Source organism: Limanda limanda, chromosome 12 (genome assembly GCF_963576545.1).
Source record: "Limanda limanda chromosome 12, fLimLim1.1, whole genome shotgun sequence".
NCBI lineage: Eukaryota > Metazoa > Chordata > Actinopteri > Pleuronectiformes > Pleuronectidae > Limanda > Limanda limanda.
The window spans coordinates 10,883,182-10,903,512 of NC_083647.1; the positions used below are offsets into that span (position 1 = coordinate 10,883,182).

Below are 20,331 nucleotides of genomic sequence, written 5' to 3' on the forward strand. Positions count from 1 at the left end.
GAGAATCATAACTTATCAAATCTAAATGATACTTGATGCCATTCCTTAGTTACAAATCAAGTGGAGAGCACCGTCTCTCTCTGTGGCGGAGATATATATCTGTGTGTGCTGTTGTGAGCCAAGCTGATAATAGCCTGTGTCTTACAGGGCTTTAATTGAGGAGAATTTCAGTTGATGGTATCGTAGCAGACCTTTTATATGAGTTGAATGATGACAAGTTATATCTTTGGTAAGGAGGAAGAGAATGGGAAGAGCAAACAAAAAGGAGGGAGATAAAGAGAGAGAGAAAAGAAGAGTTTAACACACTGGCTCATGTCATCACTTATCTTTTAGTTTATCATATTATATTGATTTTCCATTCTATTTAATGAACAACACATTATTTTACAGACTGCAGCCACGGTGACAACACCTCATTTTTATAAAAGGAGAAGGATTCATGTGTGTGTTTTTATGTAGAGCAGAGAAAAAGAGCAGTGTCCTGCCGTCGCAGCCAAATTAACTTGTGAGTAGGAGCTATTGGCAAGAGGAGGTCAGCCCTGAGGCTGTAGGTCTGTGTGTTAGCATGAGTTTGTTTTTTTCTTCATACTGGCATGCGTTCCATAATGTGTGTTTCTATATGTTTTCTAGATGAGCTCTCACATTACTGTCTGTTTCACTAGGCCCGGGGGGTATGGCCAAATATTACATCAAGATAAATATTTTCCTATCAGTCGATATAACGATAAATGTCACATTATTATTTTAATAATTTATATAAAGATTTTTGCTCCTAAATTAGGTTGTATATGGCCAACACTTGATAAACAGTAAAACTTTTTTTTGCAGAACATTTAACAAATTTGAGGTAGATAAATTATGTCTTATACCTCCATACTTTACCCGCACAATGCATAAGCACTATTTTTGAGACATTGTATTTTGAACTTTTTTTTAATATTGCTATTTATGAAATAATAATTCTAATTGCAGTAATGACTGGTATTATTATATTGCCCTGCCATATGTCTCACTAAAGTTCCTTAACTTTACTTTGTCACTGTGCTGGAGGTGGTGGTGTGTTTCTTCTCCATCTGGTCCATAGTGGGCCTCTCAGGCTTCCATACTTACCTGATCAGCTCAAACCAGACCACCAATGAAGATGTGAGTATGAAAGTGAAATGGACATCAGTATGTCAAATGATACACTTTCCTCAGCTGCTACAGACACTATTTTTGGATTTGGTCATAGTTATCATTTAAAATTTCACAGTTCAGTTTGTTACTTTATCGCATTGATCATTATTAATTGTAGTTATATGGTAAATCAACTATTTATGTTGCGTTGTTCTACTCCTATCGACTGCTCAAGGCGCTCTACAGTTCAAGCCACATTCATCTATTCACACAGCGCTACTAGATTTCTATCACACACCCTAACCCTGGGATTGAACCACTGACCTTCTGCTTAGTGGATGACCCACTCTACCGCTTGAGTCACAACTGCTACACTTAACGATACGTAACAGCTTCTCTATCAGATTATTTTTTTCAGCTGTATAAACTATACTTTCTTGAGGTTGCACAAGCTGTCAAAAAGTTTTATTTTGATAATCTCTTTTATTTTTCATTTGCAACCCCAGTTTCAGTTGATGCTAAACACAAACAGAGGCTTGTTGATGATGTCATGTCCTCACAGCTCAGGCTCACCTCAGTCAGACATTAGTGTAGCTCAGTTGGTCAGAGTGTGGGTTGTGGGTTTTCGATACTCAAACATTTCAGCGTCAGACTAGACATGGTACACAATCATAATCTGTTTGCACTCTGGATTCGTTCATCTCTGAAATTGCGACTGATGATGTGGTGTGGTCTCCTCCAGATAAAAGGTTCATGGTCCTCTAAAAGAGGGAAGGACAACCATAATCCCTACAGCCACGGCAATATATTCACCAACTGCTGTGCAGCGCTGTGTGGACCCCTGCCACCGAGGTACGATGTGTTTTTATTAGGTGATATACGTATTGCCAAATGCCCACATGATGACATCTATAAGTCTCATCCTTCAGTGCTCTAAGAATCCCACTCAGTCATTTTTTACCTTCTCTGTAATACATCACAGCATCTGTAACTGTAACTCTCCATTTGGTTTAATGGCTAAAATAGAATTGTCGGGCTCCTTTTGATGTGAGGAGCAGCTTTGAAAAGAGCCGGCCCGCAGCCTTTTCTCTATACATAGCTACTGAGATTCTGCAAGAGCCGAATGGATTTCAAGCCCATTTTAACCAAATCCAAGATCAAAGTTGGTTAGATATATTAGATTTCACACTTCTGCCGTTCATGTGATTCAACCAGACTGTAACAGCTGCATTCTTGTGTCCATGTGACTGTTAATATCAGTGTTTGTTCCCTTCCAGCTTCTTTCTCTTGAGCATTTTGGCTCAGGAATTCAGAAAGCTGAACTTTAATCTTTCTTTGTTTTTCTCCGTCATGGTTTTCCTCCGACAGTGACCACCTTGCAGATATAACAAGCATGCTTTCTCTGTCAAGACATCCCATCTTGCTGTTACAGTTTTGCATTAACTGTACAGAACAAACTAAGCTGAGAAACACGCAGTCTGTAGTTTAGCATATGCGCACACTGCCTTGTCAAATGATTATTTTCATAGATTCATACACTTCCATCACACTTACAGAGAGTAAGAAGAGCAGTGATGAAGGACCTAATGTACTTGGCTGGATTGTGCTCTGGCCATCACAAGCTGTAAGTCACTGGTAATGATTCCAGTGGGTGGTAAAGGAGAGTCCTGAGTGCACAGGTGGCTGCCATCTGTGTGTGTTTGTGGCCGGCTGAAGGCGCCACACAGCTGGATTCACAAGAAGGAAGGAATATTTCCCCTCAGCCTTGGACTATGCATGGAACGCTGCCTCTCACACGCACACGCACGCACACACACACATACACACACACACACACACACACACACAAAAAAGCTCCTCTCACTTCCCTGCTTAGACCCTGACTCACATTTTCTATTGGTGTCCTACGTGTTTTAATGCTGGCTTCCTCCTAACCACATTTGCAGTCCTTCCCGTATTCATTACCAGCAACACAAGCCACTGCTGTCGGCTCTCGGAGTTTGTCTCTGCGATTGTAGCAAACCATTTCTAACTGAATCCAGCTCAGTCCCACCGGAGCTCGCTGTCAACACACAGTCTGTTAAACGATCACCCTGCTGCTTTCTCTGTTTTAACACATCGACCAGCTTTGTGTGTTTATTGTCGGTTGTTGTCTAACCAGCTGTGTCACAGTTCTGCAGCATTAATGTTGGGACACAAACAGGGACGTTCTCCGCTGCTCCACAATGATTTATCAACTGTATGTGTGTGCGCTCTGTGTTTGGTCAGGACGAGAATACTAAGGCTTCTTTCCAAAATAAAATATTGTACCTGACCATCTGCACACAATGTTACTATGGCTATAGTGCTAAGCTCCCTGTTGCAGTCAGTAAAGGGATTGACTTGTACTTGAAGACCTTTCAGGGCTCAGGTGAATCTATTTGTTTGCACTTCTCTCCTCTGTTTGTTCTGTCAGTTGTTAATAGCATTTGCTGTGTGATATTTGTGAATTAATGCTTTTCTCCTTTACTTGTCTTTTCGTTTCTCTCTCTCTCACCAGTCTAATTGACAGACGGGGTTTTATCCAATCAGGCACACCACAGCTGGCACCACCCACCAATGGCATCACTATGTATGGGGCCACCCAGTCTCAGCAGAGCCACATGGTAAGACACAGATCTGACTCCATCCTGAGATACATGGTGATTGGTTTATTGAATAAAAAATGAAGACGAGTGACATGTTGTCATAAGTGATCTGAGATCTTCATAGTTTTTTCACTGTTCAGTCTGTTAACAGAGACTAAAGCTGCTTTCCCGGAATTTTTCCTGCATGCTCCCCTCGCAAAAATATCTGGAAATATCCAAGTGAGCCCATGTGAGAATACAGCATAACATTTCCAGAAAATTCTAAGCGAGCGAGTAGACGTGATGATGTCATTTCTAACGTGACGGACACAAAAGTGGAAGAATATAAATGTCTCAGAATGAGACACGTAGAAGTCTCCAACAAATTCAAGAACTTTGGTAACAAGACCAGATGCTGACGTTGATTTATACATTATACATCATTTCCTGCCACCTGCGATTTCTACACAGGCGCCCCTCCTCACTTGAATGTTCTGGAAATGTTCCTGTAGCTGTGTACACGTCAAACCCAGACAATCTCCTGCTGAGTTCTTTATGTGTGAAAAGCAAACTCTCAAAAATAACTGAAGTTTATGTCTGAAATCAGCTTTAGAGTGGGCAGGTCACCTGATGGGTTAAGCTGATTTAGATCTGACTCTGACTCTTTTCCCAGAAGCATCTAAATGTTATCTTAATCATTTTTACCATCTAAATTCACGGGTCCTTGGTGCCAAGGCTGTACTGCTTTGTTACCCAGTCTCATCCAGGCTCTAACCTGACTCCTGCAGTACCCGGCCTTGCTCAGAGTGACACACAGAGACAAAGGGTCTTTCACAGCGGCCTGTCTGACAGAGTGAATCTAGCTATTTTCTTTTGTTCATTTACTCCGCTCTCGCAAATTGAGACAGATGAACTTTGATGAGGCACGTCAACTTGAATTGAATCTACAGATATCCAGTCCTGTATTATTTGCATTGGATAATAATGGTCAACATTAGCTGTTGGTTTAAGGGTTGAGCTAGATATCATGTCTAAAGCATTTCAAACATTGTGCAGCCTCACAAACATGCTGCTATCCTTCAGACCCGGCAAAGTGAAGCCAGTCAGTTTTCCTCATCCCATTCTCGACTGAAGCAGATGATATTGCTCTGGGTGGCAATGAGCGAGTCAGTGATGTTTTCAATTTTTCATGTGTCGTTCCATGTCGTCAGCAAATTAGGTCAACCGTTGCAGGGAGGTATCCTTAGTGTGTGCTAATGCTGAGGGGCATCAAAGGCTGAGCTGTATGATTCTCACTCACTAATTTCAGCAAAGGGTTAGCTCTGTGTGTGTGTGTGTGTGTGTGTGTGTGTGTGTGTGTGTGTGTGTGTGTGTGTGTGTGTGTGTGTGTGTGTGTGTGTGTGTGTGTGTGTGTGTGTGTGTGTGTGTGTGTGTGTGTGTGTGTGTGTGTGTGTGTGTGTGTGTGTGTGCATGCTCTGAGCCAACAAGATGAAATGAGCAGGAGTCAGAAAGACATATGTAATAAACAACTCCTGAACAGAAAGTACACCAAAGTCTGTAAACAGATATTCTTTGCGATGTCTGTCTCTGCAAGAGAACTGCTGTCGTCGCAAAGCAGACATTGTAATGACCTCACTGACCAGTTTGTCTCTGGAGCCTGAACAGAAGCAACAATTCCTCTGTTGTTCTCTTTAACTGTTTACTTCACAGATTACATGCTAGACTTAAGAGTTATTCACACACAGCTCCGTGCCACAGTCCTTATGTTGTTGTCTTTCCATACAAAACCTCATTCCGCTCGTTCTCATTGAGACGTCATACATGAGCATCATCCGTCTCCTGGTTCTGCGTGTGTGGACTAACCATAATGACACCCTCCCCCATATTAGCACATGCACAAGTAACAACCATCTGTTTACGTAGAAGTCATGATTAGCAGGTGGGTTTGTGCTATTGGCCGACTGCTGACCATTTTATCAGCCCACTGATACATAGTCGGCTCTGTTTATTTTCTTGCATTTGTTTTATCAGCAGTAACTGTTTTCAAGTAGATTATAAGGCAACTGCTGATTTTACCCATTTAAAATAGTTCAAATAGCGAGGAATAAAAGGTGTGCATGAAACTGGGTGTGCGTGTCGGTGTGAACAGAAAGCAGACTTTTCTCCCCCTGATCAGTGGTGTGAAAACAATGATGTGTAGTACTGAAAAAACAGAACACCCCTTTTTAATCCGTCACTTTTATTCCTGACTGAGTGTGTCTCCTGCCGTGTTAATACCTAGAAGTAACATTTTCTTTCATTCGCACAGTCAAAAGCCCTGTTTGTTTGTGAGGTACTTTGTCTGTGATGCAGCTTAAAAACCACAGCCTCCTGCAGAAGCCTTGCAAATGGTTGCCCCAGTAACAGTGTGATATGATGTCACATTACACCTCGATAACATAAAACCTCCATTTGGGATTTGAGTTTGGGGGAAATGGATAGTTTGATTGAACGCAGTCATTGTTTTCTTCACGTCAGTTCACCCACGTTATAAAAGATAGATTCTTACATAAGCCTTTATATGAACGCTGCCATTCAGGTAGGTCTGTTTGCCCAGGTTTTCAGATTGTTTAGAAGTAAGTTGTCAATCGAGTCGTCACTCAACAGAAAATCAAAAGATAAAAACTATATCATTTTTTCCAGTTTTCTTTTTCTAATGTTGTGTTATATGTTATATGTTTAATATGCTGATTGTTCGTCCCTTACCACCTGAGCACATGACTTACATTTGGCCTTTTAACTATTTCCATGTTTCTTCCTTCCTTTTCTCCTCTTTGTACATCCTCTTCTTTTGTATTCAAGCTATTTTTATACAAGACACACATACACACACACGCATATGATTGCACACACACACACAACTTGATCAACCACAATTTCCTGGATACACAGTGAGTGATGAGGGACTGACACCCCACAGCCCTGTTGTCAGTTTCACTTTTGGTTCACTGAGTAGTCGGAAAGTCTCTTACTCGGCTTGTGTCTCTGCTTCCTTCAGGGCTGGATACAACACTTTGTTTAGCCAGTTTATAAATGACATTGGTAATGTTGTCAGGAATAACACAGACGACTCTAATCTCTCCAACTTGTAGCTGGATTCAACTACCTCGTCTGGACACTTGAATGGTGTCTTTCATTTTCTTTCACGTTCATCCTCTTCATGACGTGCAATTGTTGAATTGAACCAATTATGACTGGCTGTTGAACTGAAGAGTAGGAAACTGCTTAAAATGGACAGTTTCGACATGGATTCCACAAAATGAATGGATGGTCGGACTGCAACTAATTATTAATTTCACTGTCTATTCATTTATTTGGCCTGTGACATGTTAGAAAAGAATAGAAAATGGCAAAATTGCAATTTCTCAGAGCCCACAAGTGGTGTCTTCAATCTGCTTGTTTTCATTCAAGTTATCTTCAGTCAATGTACATCTTGTTCCTTGAGGTTTTGTGTGTGTGCTTTAAGGGACGGAGAGTCCTCTGTCTTCCTAACACAGGGAAGAACCATATTGTAGAAAAAAAGATATATGAATCTTACACCCATCATAGTGCCGATGATGTGGCCGTTTGTTAGCGTGGAGGCGACTGAGGTTTTGGTGTTTTGAGTTCAATAACCTTGAGTCAAATGAGTCTCTAACAACCTGGAGAGGAGCCTGGCTTGTAAAGTAACACGTGGAGAGCAGTTAAGGCTTGCGGCCGATAAGAGGATTGATAACACCTGGAATCACATCTCTAGGTCAATGAGATTGATAAAGAAAAGTTAGATGTTGTGGGACAAATAATTATACTTCCAATATCTTGTCAGTCGGACTGTGAGCGCGATGCTGGGAGGCTTTAACGTACTTCTCCTGTTTGTTTATTATTTTTTGTATATATTCCTGTCACCTCTGCACCACTCGTGCTGTTTCATCTGTAACTGCCCTCTGATACACATGATTGCTCCGTGGTGGTAAAGAGCTGATGTGGTTAAGGCTAATCTCCCTGTAGTTAATGTGTGGTATTGATGACTCTTTGTGTCCTAACCCAGTTACTCTGCTCCACTTTTAGATGTGCGCTTCCCACTCTAAAGCGAATAGATCAATAGGTCATGAAGCATTGACTGAATAGCCCTGAATGTTCAACTGTTTCTATTGACTGTGGTTTTACTAGGATGGATGCATAAGCTGGTTCTCTGTGTGGTTCTGATTCTAACCAGGGTACTAACATCTCTGTCTCTTTCTTGTCTCTCCCTTATCCAATCACCTGTCCCCTCCTCTGTTGCCTTCTCACAACTCGATCCCTTGTTTCCTCCTTCATCTAATTTTCCGCACCACCCCTGTCTTTATTTTTCTATTTCCATCCCTCACCTCCTGCACCTTATCTATCTCTGGCTGTCACATCCCCTCCTGTGTTGTTCTGTCTCTTGCTTCCGGCTGCTTCCTCGCAGTGTGATCAAGACCAGTGCATTCAAGGCACCAAATTCGTTTTGCAGGTCGCCACCACCCCTCTCCTCCAGCAGCAGAGCAGCGAACCAGTCATCCAGACGACCTCTCCCGAAAACGGAGTCTCTCTACCGGGCCGCAACTCCCTCATCCTGTCCGGGCCATGCACCTCGCTTCCCTTCGGACAGCCCACGCCTCCAACGTCGACCCCCAGCCTCAGCTGCCACGAGGCCACAGACATGTTACCAATCCACGGACACAGCCACACACACACACACAACCACAGCCACCCCCTTCAGGAGCAGGTGGCACACCACCACTATCTCACTCCAGAGGAAGTGCCCTCGCCCCCAGGTATGCTACCCTGCGGCAGCCCCCTTAGCCACACCATGCAGGCCGGCTTCTACAACCCAGCCAGCCAGGACTCGCTACACGAGGACTCTGTCAGAGGCCTGGTAAAGCTCAGCTCCGTCTGACAATGGAATATACACCCATCCCCCTCCTGCACCTTTCCCCTAAAAACATTCATCCAACCCCTGAAACTGTGCCACTTTTGAACCACATCTCCCCCTCCCTTTCTTCTCAGCAGGACATGAGATCTTGAGAAGATACTAACTGGTTTAAATTCAGCTGCTAGAAACTGTGGCATGTGACTAAGTGAAACCAGTTGTCCTCAGCCATTGTCTTGCCAAACCTCTCTGCTGGAACTGGAAGATGGTTCCATGTGTGACAACTCAGACATACAATTCTCTCCCTTTTTTTTGGTGTGTATGTTTTAAAGTGCAAGGGATCCCATCCTCCATCTTCCTGGAGACTGGACAGTGGAGCTTTGTGGCGAATGTCCTTGAGCGATGTCAAGCTAAAACAAGAATCCATGTTTTGACAGTATATAACAGTTCTTTGGTCAGAGAGCTGAATGTCTGTCAGTGGATCACACACCTGACTTTTTGTAAAACAAACTTTAGCCTATTTGCCTGTTGCTGATCGGACTTTTGTCTTTTGCCTTTTTTTCTTGGACATTCTCAGCAGTGCAATGGTTGATGTCATGTTGCATATCACCCTGCTTTTTATCTGTTTAAAAAAAAAAGAATAAGAGACTGTTGTACTGTACCATGGTTATTACAACACCTCTACAAATTATATTTCCTGTGGATATTAATAAAACACCAACTTTTTATCAGAAAACATTTGATTAATATTGAGGTTTAGGAGGCAAAGTGCAGTAAGTGCTAATGTGAGTCATGTGGTGATAGCATTTCCTTAAAGTTCATCTTGTGACCGATGCCTGTGGCGATTGGAACGTAAAATAGAAGGATTGGAAAAAAGGCCTGTCTGAATGTTTCTAGACATCTTTGGATGCTCAAAGAATGCACTGTATCTTGAATCTTGTAGAAGGTTAAGGCTTGAGGCCATTTATTCTTCCATTCGTCCCGACGGTTCTGCTGCAGCTTTAGGCGCTAACTTTTGGACAGAGATGTTAAAACTAAAATGAAGACTCAAGTGTAGGGGCCTTAAAGAGGGAACTACTGCTTCGTTATCCCCAATTGAGAAAGTCTGGTGTTCACTGACAGGAGGTCGTTGGTGAAGGAGTCTGGGTAATGCAAGGCGGTCAGTAAACATTGAATACTCTTCCACCACCTTGTGGCTGAGCACAAGTACCGCAGGTAAATTCTCAATGTCTGAACAATCCATCACACAAAAGCCATGTAGACGCATCAAACAGTAACACATTTATTTATTAAATCATTTATGATATAGGGAAGATTTTTAATACATTTTTACAATAATTGCAATAAACAAAGGGGAAAAATCTCAATTGCACTGGAAAAGAAATGTCAGATTTTTGGTTGCATTTTTAAACCAGGGAGGTTTTTTTAATTTGGAGAATGAGAATAGTGACACAAGCGAAGCAGGATTCTATTTTTGTCTACAGCTCACATAAAGATCGCAAAACAGCATTTGTTAGGTTATTATAAAGAGTTTTAATTGACCCTGTACTGCACTGTGCTTAATTTCTGCTGCACTAAAACATGAATAGATTTCAATTTGTCAAGCTCACGCGGAGTTGTGTTAAAGAATGCTGAGGATAAAAAAAACTGAAGAAAAATAAATCAAGAACTGGGCAGAATATTGCAGGCGAAAATTTTAATATTACAATCCATTTTTTTCAAAAAATAAAATAGTAATCACAAAACATTTTATTAAAAAATTATTTCTTTAACTTAGCTGCACAATAAATTTGATTTATTGAGCTTTGCTCCAAAAGAAATTATAGGCCCAACAGTTTCATTCATTGTTTTATATTGCAGACTGTCATGACATTTAAACAAAGCCAGGATTTGAGTGCTTATTTACCCCAGAGTCATATTTATGGTCACTTACAGAGTAACAAAAACTCTTTTGAGATTTTGAGAATGAAGTCTGAAATTAAGGTTACGTGTCATCATGGTGGGGGATTATCAGACGATCAACCAGTCACCTGTGTAAAAATGAGGAATGTGGAGCATCTTGTCAATGTACTTTAATGTTTGTTTAACAAATAACAAAATACTTAAACTTCTGAAGTTTCCTATTTTCTTTTTCATTTTTTTTCAAATTTTTAGAATTAGACGGAGTTGAACTCTGAAGACCACGGGTCCTCCTTGCTGCTGATTTCCTAAAACCTTTTTTCTATATGCTTGTACTGTTATGACTTTTTCTCATTAAATCGCAACCTTATTTTCGTACTATAACACGATTCTCAAAATCTCAAAAAAAAAATCTATCCTAATACTCCTTACTACTTCATAATATTAACATTGAAATGCTTGCTGTTTTAATTATACAGTGCACTAATGGCGTATCACAGCAGAGAGAAACTGGAGACAGTAGAAGATATGAACCAAGGCAACCCAAACTCTGTAAACACTGTAAACGGTCATGGTGGCTCACAGCCCTGATTCTCCGACACAGCCCTCGCTCATGCATCGGTCCTCTGAGCTGGATAGATGGATCTTTTTGTCAATGGTTGAACTAGTTTAATATATCGCTGTGCTTTTTTTTTGTTAGCTTATTTTTTGGGGGGGAAGTCGATCCAGAAGTCAGCTCAGTATTTTTGATGTTTTTAGCATCCACCGTCATTGTGGCTGAGCTACTTAACCGTCGAACACCAAGACTCGACGGTGTCGGTAACGCTGGTGTCTGTGTCGCTGTGGAGTCCCGAGTCACCACAGTTTAACATCAGTGAGCTCCAGATCTCCCATGATCTCCAGCTGGTCGATGCTGCTCAGGTCCTGTACCCGATGTCTGAACTCGAACAAGTGCGAGCCGTTCACTGCCAGCTTGAACTGATGGGACTGACAGAGGATGAGAATCTGAAAAAAATAAAACACTGTATGCTCATGGATCTGTACACAACTTCAATGGCAAATTGCACATACTCATAAATATCAGTCCCCTAAACATGCCTGCTTTTTTCCATCAAGATCCATGAATTATTCTCTGAGAATCACAACATTTAGGAAAGTGAAAAAATTATCTTGGAAGCACCCCTGATCCGGGTACAGGTAAAGGCATCAATATGATAATGTGACATTATTAACCTAAAGTGATATCCACATCCAGCAAACCCTTTTCAAAGTAGAGTGAAGTGGTTCATTGGCTCCTACCTCGAAGTACTCCCCCGGTGAGAAGGGAAAGAAGGGCAGCTCCCGCTCCTCCTGACCCCACGTCTCACTCAGGTACGAGTTCCTGATGAACACAACCGACTTCATGCGAGGGTTCAAGTGGAAGGCGATGTTCTCCGTCCTGCTGTTGCTGAGGTTCACGGTGAAACTGGAGGGAAACGTGGACAAGAGGTAAATAGTGTTCACAAAGGAAATGTTTCAGGCCAAGCGATTATCACAGAGACCTGTGCAACAGTACATGAACAGACCAAATCAATCAGTGATTGATAAATACACTTATTTTAACATGTGAACGTAAATGTGTCACTTTACCTGTGAGGATACATGCTGACCTGTCCTTTGATTGTGATGTGCTGCCCTGGGCTCAGGCCTTTCAGAATACTGCCTTTGTAAGGGAGGCTCTGAAATAACACCATAACTGCTGATAAACGTTTTAATACAATTATTTTCTCCATTAATCACTTGATCTATTAAGACTGAGCTTTTTCCCACAATCCAAAGTATTATTTGTTCGGGCAATAATCCAAGACACTAAGATTATCACATCCTGCATCGCAAAGCGAAGCCGCAAATCATCACATTTATGAAGCTGAACCCGACAAATGTCGCTTACAAAAAAATTATTTGAATGATGTATTAAAAATGGCTGCTTAATTGTCAACACATTATCTCTCTGTCAATCCTCTAATTCATTCATCAACACTCGCAACTCTGAGCCCTTAACTAAACACTTTACCTCAGTTAAGGAGGTTATATTTTATTTTTGAATATATTTTTTTGTATATTTTAAAGTGAGTTGTTGGTTTTCTTGTTTGTTAGTATTTTAAGCAAGATTTCGTAAAAACTACAGGAAGAATCAAGAAAAAATCTGGAGGAAGGATATGATCAGAACATTAATAGTCCAGGAAGAACCTATTACATTATGGTAGAGATCTGAATCGGGCAGTAGATCCAAGAAATGTTTATTTGACTTTGTTTCACAGTGTTTTCATTGATTTTTCAGATGATAACTCATGGATCCTGATGAAACAATATATTTAGGGAACTGATATTTATGAGTGTGAGAAATTTACTGTAGATTTGAATAAGGGAACTGGCAAAGGCACGTACACGCTGAGTGCCACTCTAGTTTAATCTAGATTTCAGGATCATTTGTCTTTGGTATTTGATTGTATTGTGTTTGATTGATGAGAGTAATATGGACCAACATTGAAACATAGTGAGAAGTGATGTCACGGTTCATTTGCAGCTGTCATCTGGTGGAGCTTTTATATTCAGGTGAAGAAAGAAGTGGACATGATACAAAACCACGTTTCTATGTATGAATGTATTTTACACGCCTGTATGAATTGACATATTGTGAGTATATTCAGTATGTAAGTATAAATGCATGTGAGGAAAACCCTTCAGTGTTAACATCATGATCAGCTGTAGGTTTTGGTATTCTGTGTACAGTGCAGATTACATGGGACCTATTATTCAAAACTATTTCCTGATGCTTAGGCAAAAATGTATGTTCACAGCTCTGGACATGACTCCATCTGGCACGATCTGGGACCGCAGCATCGTCTCCAACACTTTATTAACAACTTCCTGAAGGTCTGTTGCCCAAATAGACTTGACTGCAGCCATGTTCCCAGATCTGAGACACATCAACAGTGTCATCACTAAAATGAGACACAAGCTGTCGAAAAACCAGAGCTGTCCTTAAAAGGTCTGCGCGACATGAACAGTCAACAGAGCACAAAGGGATACTTCACAAAGTGTGATCCACTTTTAGCAGCATCACAAGACACTGGGCACATTCATGCACAGGGGTTTTATGAAGATGACGCAAAAAGGAAAAAACTCACCAAGTCACCTGATTCTGAATATATCGCCTGGGGGGGGAAAGACACATTTAGAAATGAATAAACAAGACGATTCTATGAAAGAAGCACATAACTCACTACCTTGTGAGGGTAACAATATGAAAACAAGGGAAATGTACTTACTGAGTTTGGGATGTAGCCAACAGCGTACACCATGACTTTCCCCGAAATAGAAAATGTGTCGACCCTGTTCAGTGGGATTCTGTGCTTGTAGCTCAGCAGGTGAGTACCATTTACTGCCACCTATGGGCAAAGACAGATACTTTAGAACCATTTTGTTTTTCCATTAATTGACTCACTGTGCTTGTGTTGTTTGTAGGGAGCATCGTGGGATCACCGACCTTAAAGACGTTGTCATGCACCAGGATGATGGTCTCGAAGGGGGCTCCGCGTTTGAAGGGCAGCTGATGCAGGGTCTCCTCCTCGCCCCAGGTCTCCTGCAGCAGGGAGTTGCATACCACCCTGGGGGGGCCTGTGAAGCACGGGCTGAAGTGGAGGGCGACGTCAGAGCGCGGCTTGGTGCTGCAGCCGCTCGACAGGTCGATCTGAAACCTGCAGACATGGCCCACAACCAACGCTGGATTAAAGGCCAGGCGCTGAAAGATCTCAGCTTTACTGTGTGTTACAGGGTTTTCATCATTTGTTGACCTGCAATTATCACAAAGTAGTAGTAAGACTTTGGATTAGTTAAGTCTAATGGAGCAAAATCAGGATTTGAGGAACTTAAAAGTTCCACTGAGTCAAAGCTGAGCTAAAATGAATCCAGGCTCATCTAGTAATTTTTATCATTATGAAATATTTATAGCCATATGTTTGATGGAGGAAGCTTATAATTTTGTAACTTAATGACAATTTAATTGTTCATAAACACATGATGTCAGCTAGTGACCCGCTGTATCCACCGAAATAAATGTTTCATATAAATTATATGTTCCCAAAGACTAGAGCTGGACAGAAATATTGATCAGCTGACAATCGATAGTCCCGCCCCTGGTATCAATAGTTTATTTACAAAATAGCATTTTGTAAACAGTGTAGATCAAGATTAACGGGAGAGGCCTGAGTGGCCAGGTGCATTCTGGGTGTTGAAGTATTTCTACCTTTTGGACAGCGGGTAATACCTCAGTCCCTTTTCCTCTGTTTTTCTCTAGTCATGTTGCAACAATTTAGATTTTTTTCCACATTCTACTGTATACGTTTTATTAGAAGTGTTAATGTTTATTGCAAATAAATTCCAGTTCAGTGTGTTGACTGTTCAGTGACATTATGCAATGCAAACATTCTTCCGATCATTGGAATGGAAATTTTGAATGAAGTAGTTTTTGCACAATTTGTCCATTTGGTATTGTTATGTGATGTATGCATCAGATTATCAAGGTGGTAAACATCAGTGTTCTTTATTGTCCGTTCATAAAGAAGAGTTTAAAACCACAACCTTCACTCAGGAGTTAAAATATGTCTTTAAACTCAAAAGAAAATACTACTAAGGCATTTAATATGATAATTGTTGATAGCTGCTGATATTACTATTTTTTTTAATCTTGAAATAATTTTTGCCGATCCCTAATAAATACATATATTTTCACAATGAGACTTTCTCATATTAGATATCTGTGCTGTCATTGATTCAGGCTGTGAGTGTTCCACAGCCTGTTGAAGTTTTTCCTGATTCATAGTAAATATGAAATGCTGAGGCTTTACCAATAAGACACATGTCTGTACGTCTTCAGCTCATCCTCTGGTTTGAGTCAGACTCACCGGTCAGCATCTGGGGGCACGCTGCCCTGGATGATGATGATCTCCCCAGGGTGCAGGCCTCCGGGTACGGGCCCTGTATATGGGATCACCTGAGGTGTGGGGGGGAGCAGAGGTGAGGAGCAGTGGACACCTGCACTGACAACAACTTAACAACTGAACACAGACTGCGGTCAAGCCAGCCTACACTCGAATCTCTGTGGTCAAATCAGCCGACACAGAAATTATACTGCACTCATATACTGACACTTATGGTAAACGCATCAAACCGCCCAGAAAGGGGATGACAACGGAGTACTTGAGGAAGAACACATGTGGGCCTACGTCCGTTTTTTTTAAATAAACTGTTGACATGGAGCCTAAAAAGAATGCATAATTTAAAAATAATCTCGTGAATTAAATTCACAAGAAGTATATATTGTCTTACCTGTGTCATTTTTATGAATAGCATTTGACAATAAAAGTCCAACATGTGTACAATCAAATCAGTTAATTTCTGGATGTTTCAAGTACTGTAAAAACACTTTGCTCAATAAGTTCAGAGAGAGACTGATACGACTGTGTTCAGGACCTCTCTGACTACCTACATACTAATTATCAAACATATTTACTGTAAAGACTAAGACATTTTTCAAAGTAAAGTCCAACATTTTCACTGTGGAATAGATCATTTCTGGATATTTCAAAGTTCTATCAAAATACTTTGCTCAAAAAGTTCAGAGAGAGACTGACATGCCTGTGTTCAGGACCTCTCTGACTACCTACATACTGAATATCAAACATTTTCACTGTATAGATTTGGAGATTTTTCAAACTAAAATCCAACATGTGTACAATCAAATCAGTTCATTTCTGGATATTTAAAAGTTCTATAAAAACACGTTGCTCAATAAGTTCAGAGAGAGACTGATGTGCCTGTGTTCAGGACCTCTCTGACTACCTACATACCGAATATCAAACATATTTACTGTATAGTTTAAGAGATTTATTAAAGTAAAGTCCAAAATGTGTACAATCAAATCAGTTAATTTCGGGATATTTCAAATTTCTATAAAAAAACTATTCCACTTTGAAAATGTTTGATTAATCTCTTTATCTATACAGTAAAAATGTTTGATATTCAGTACATTGATAATATGAGAGGTCCTGAACACAGGCATATCAGTCTCTCTCTGGAATTATTGATCAAAGTGTTTTTACAGTAGTAGAAATTAGCTACTTGAAGCTAAAAATGTGTGACTCTTATTTTGTAAAATCTCTAAATTGATAGTCAAAATGCTATTCATAAAAATGACACGTGAGACGATATACACTTCTTGTGAATATAATCCAATCCATTTCCTTTTCAATTGTTAATTTTGTATATGCTCCATGTCAACAGTTTATTTTGAAAAAACGCTTTGGATGCGTTTACCATAAATGTCAGTATATGCGCGCAGTAGAATTTCTGTGTCGGCTGGCTTGACCGCGGTGAACACAGACCCGTGCAACTCGTCTCTGCACGCATGCTGACATCAATGCAACTTGAATACAGTGTTTATCTGCACTGTGGGGTACAGGAGGGGCGGGTGGGGGGGGGTCTGTAGCTTGCATGAAGGCACCAGAGAGCTGCTGCTGCTGCTGCTGCTGATGCTGATGAAGATGAAGATGATGAAGAGAATAAGCCTCTTACCGGATTCAGGACCGTGTGTTTCGCATTCGCCACAGACATGGAGCTCCGTGTGTCGGCCTACAACATGCAGCTGGGCCGGGGGACGACAGGCGGGGGGGGTCTGCGGCGCTCCGCTGCTACACAGGGGCGATGGTGGTGGCACTGGGCATCCTGTCAGCATCACAGGCCGATCCCACACCTTCCATGTGCGCGTGCGCAACACCTACCGCGTGATCGTGCCCGGAAACCGAAACCTAGAGGTCTGTGCTGCAACCATAGGGGCTGCAACAGGAACGACTAGTGATGGCGATATGAAGCTTCATGAAGCATTGAAGCTTTCCATCCAATTGTTTCAAACATGGGCTGAAGCGTCATGGTGCTTCATTTGCTCCACTGCGCCATCAAGTGGACAATAAATGTAAAACATGCAGATTGATTCTAATGTCACCATGGCTTTGGTGTGGGACGCTTTGAATTGAATAAATGAATGAATGATGTGTGTGACGCCAATACCACTCTTCCTCTGACTATACTGAAACATTCTTTTAAAAAAATCAACAGCTATATGTAGCATCATGTTCCACTTGATGAATAAAAGCATGTAATACAAGTCTGTAAAGCTTCGCTCTAATAAGATGCAATTTTATTGTTGTCTTTCAGTGTCAAGAGCAGCAGTTGGAGCAGGTAAGACATTAATAGACATGCAATAACAATAATAATTGGTTCACTCATGGGCCGAAGCTTCATGGTGCTTAATTTGCTCCACTGCGCCATCAAGTGGACATTAAATGTAAAACAGGCAGATTGATTCTAATGACACCATGGCTTTGGTGTAGAACGCTTTGAATTGAATAAATGAATGAATGATGTTTGTGACGCCAATAAATAAATGATGAATTTATTAATATGGTGTCTGTCTTTATGATACAATGGCGCGGTCAAAAAGCAAAGTGGAAACCAATTGGGCAGAGGGTTGTGATGTGAATGTGCTTGTGTGACTAGGGACAACAAATAACACGTAAAATGTATATAACATTTTATAAATTTGTATTTAAAAATTACAACTTTTCCACAGTGCTGGGTTTCAGGCAGTAACTTTTTTTGTGCAAACAAACGCAATATAAAGTCCCAAGTTCACAAAATGGGGGGGGGGCATTGTGGCACATACGTCATCAACACAAGCCTCGATATCTGCTTCACAAAAAGTCGAGTCACTCGACAGACACACGCTTCGAAGTCTCGACACGGAGGAGACATCACCAGGAACCGCTACCAGGTCTGTGCTGCTGTTCACTTGACTTTTCTCTGCGATAAATTACAGACTGGGGCCATTGGCTGTACATGACTGTGTCCCTCCTCTGTATCTCAGCCCAGCTTCACAACACACTACACACCCACGACCAGGAAACACAACAACAACAATAACATGATTGGGCTGGTCGGTGAGTGTCTTATTAAACCGACACTTGGATTTCTACATTTTCCTTTAAATCCGAAATGTAATGATGACAGTAACCACATCAGATGTCTGTGGTTCAGCCAGAGGAGCTGGGAGTGTTAATATTACTTTAATGGTGTGTTTCAGGGAAAATGGCCGCCATGATAGCAGGAGCAGGTAAGACTCTGTAACAATACTTCTCTACTGCTGCTAATATAATATATAATATCATCATAATGCACTTTATTAATATAGCACAATTCATGCATAACATGTAACCCAATAACATGTGAAAGCAGTAAAAACTATTTCTTTAAAAAATAAATAAAACAAAAATTTGATTCAAAAACTCAGGAAAAACATCTGTTTATAATAATTAACTAAAACAGAATTAAGACAGAGGATGAGTCCAAAAAGAGATTCACTAACCCTTTAACACACTTTACTGTGCAATGAATCGATTAGCCATTGAATCAATCAGCACATTCTCCGTAATCATGTCCATGAGCAGCAGGTGCTGTGATCCTGGTTCCTGTGACTCTGGGAGCCATAGGCTTCACCTCAGCTGGAATAGCTGCAGGCTCCACGGCTGCCACCATGATGTCGTCTGCTGCAGTCGCAGGCGGTGGAGGAGTGGCCGCAGGCAGTCTGGTGGCTGTTCTGCAATCAGCAGGTATTTTAGGATGGTTTTAAAGGTGATGTCTCTCTGAAAAACATGAAGTCCTGTACAAGAGTGAAGATTAGTAATCTTACATGGATTATTATTGCAGTATTTAATAATATAATCACAATAACTTGAGGGGGTTGATGATGTTTCTAACATGTGACGGGTGCAAAAATGAAAATTTTTTATTTAGAATACAAAAATCTCAGGATGAAAAAGTGGAGCCTTACACATGGAGGACATGGAAGAAGATGCTAAGAGACCTTTGAAACAGCCAACATGCAATGTATGACAAAATAGTTAATATATATGAGCCTCACACAAACAATAATTAAGAATTCTGTTTAATTTGAAAAACATTGACTGTAAATATTAGTTGTAGATAAACCAGGTATAGGATACAGTTTTCTAACTTTGCACCAAAGACTGTTTGTTAAAAATGTCTGGCACTCAACGTCCAGCACACAAACAATAAATAGTGACATAGTGATGTAACAGAGGCCAGGAGAACAGAACATTACGAACGGGCAGGTTCAGAATGAGCACGGCACTAGTTTAAAGGGATATTTCCCCCAAAAATGAAAATTCACTCATCATCAATTGATCACCATTTACTTCAATTGTATTGAATTTGGCTGGAACACTGTTGATCCCTGAAACTCCAAAAGTTGTGTGGACTCAAACACTTCACCCACCCCTCCATCGGTATAGTGGTTGTGAATATTCATTTTAGAGTAAACTATCCCTTTAACAAACTGAAGAGTGAAGGTTCAATGTAATGACACTGAGTGTTGTAATATTGTGTCACAAGTCTGGCTTGATAACAAGGTTTGTCTGTAGCTCGCTATCGCGACTCAAGCCACTGATGTCACTGCAGGTGCTGCTGGTCTGTCGTGGGCTGTCACTGGAGCTGTGGCCAGCACCGGAGCAGCAGTGACAGGGCTGATGAGCCTCATCAGCAGATAATCTTCGACGGAAAAGCAAGATTGAAAAAGTCACCTTAAATAAAGTTGCAAATCAGAAATTCATACATTTGGAATGTGGAATAAAAAACATGACTTGACTCATTTGGTTTCTGTGTGTCCAGCAGGAAGGAGTGAGTAAG

At 41.0% G+C, this 20,331-nt stretch overlaps 3 protein-coding genes across 3 annotated transcripts in view; 2 read left to right on the forward strand and 1 right to left on the reverse strand.

Annotated features, from left to right (window-relative positions):
• The window catches only part of zdhhc14 (zinc finger DHHC-type palmitoyltransferase 14), a 59,875-nt gene extending 49,163 nt beyond the window's left edge, over positions 1-10,712 (forward strand). The window contains exons 7-10 of the mRNA XM_061082409.1: positions 1,041-1,143; positions 1,859-1,968; positions 3,656-3,761; positions 8,233-10,712. Coding sequence (XP_060938392.1) covers positions 1,041-1,143; positions 1,859-1,968; positions 3,656-3,761; positions 8,233-8,658 — 745 coding nt within the window. The 3' untranslated portion in view covers positions 8,659-10,712. The remainder of the gene's footprint in view (positions 1-1,040; positions 1,144-1,858; positions 1,969-3,655; positions 3,762-8,232) is intronic.
• Positions 10,713-10,960: 248 nt separating this feature from the next.
• Positions 10,961-17,193, reverse strand: LOC133015903 (galectin-8-like). Its single transcript, XM_061083193.1, has 8 exons — positions 17,146-17,193; positions 15,477-15,565; positions 14,060-14,270; positions 13,842-13,961; positions 13,701-13,727; positions 12,160-12,248; positions 11,830-11,995; positions 10,961-11,535 (listed from the first exon to the last, which is right to left on the reverse strand). Exons 1-8 carry the CDS (start codon positions 17,182-17,184, stop codon positions 11,386-11,388), a joined length of 891 nt encoding a protein of 296 aa, XP_060939176.1. The 5' UTR covers positions 17,185-17,193; the 3' UTR covers positions 10,961-11,385.
• Positions 17,194-18,277: 1,084 nt separating this feature from the next.
• LOC133015519 (interferon alpha-inducible protein 27-like protein 2A) lies at positions 18,278-20,289 on the forward strand. Its single transcript, XM_061082742.1, has 5 exons — positions 18,278-18,400; positions 18,494-18,566; positions 18,710-18,739; positions 19,074-19,235; positions 20,104-20,289. The coding sequence occupies exons 2-5, from the start codon at positions 18,551-18,553 to the stop codon at positions 20,190-20,192; spliced, it is 297 nt and encodes a 98-aa protein (XP_060938725.1). The 5' UTR covers positions 18,278-18,400; positions 18,494-18,550; the 3' UTR covers positions 20,193-20,289.
• The last annotated feature ends 42 nt before the right edge of the window (positions 20,290-20,331 follow it).

Bases quoted from the DNA above. Each gene is read 5' to 3' on its own strand.
- LOC133015519 (XM_061082742.1), top strand. The intron at 18,740-19,073 runs GTAAGACTCTGT...GTCCATGAGCAG, and splicing joins CGCCATGATAGCAGGAGCAG to CAGGTGCTGTGATCCTGGTT. The intron at 19,236-20,103 runs GTATTTTAGGAT...ATGTCACTGCAG, and splicing joins GGCTGTTCTGCAATCAGCAG to GTGCTGCTGGTCTGTCGTGG.
- LOC133015903 (XM_061083193.1), bottom strand. From the start codon at position 17,184: ATGTCTGTGGCGAATGCGAAACACACGGTCCTGAATCCG. The intron at 15,566-17,145 runs GTAAGAGGCTTA...CCCACACCTCAG, and splicing joins AACACACGGTCCTGAATCCG to GTGATCCCATATACAGGGCC. The intron at 11,536-11,829 runs GTAGGAGCCAAT...TATTTTTTTCAG, and splicing joins CACCGGGGGAGTACTTCGAG to ATTCTCATCCTCTGTCAGTC.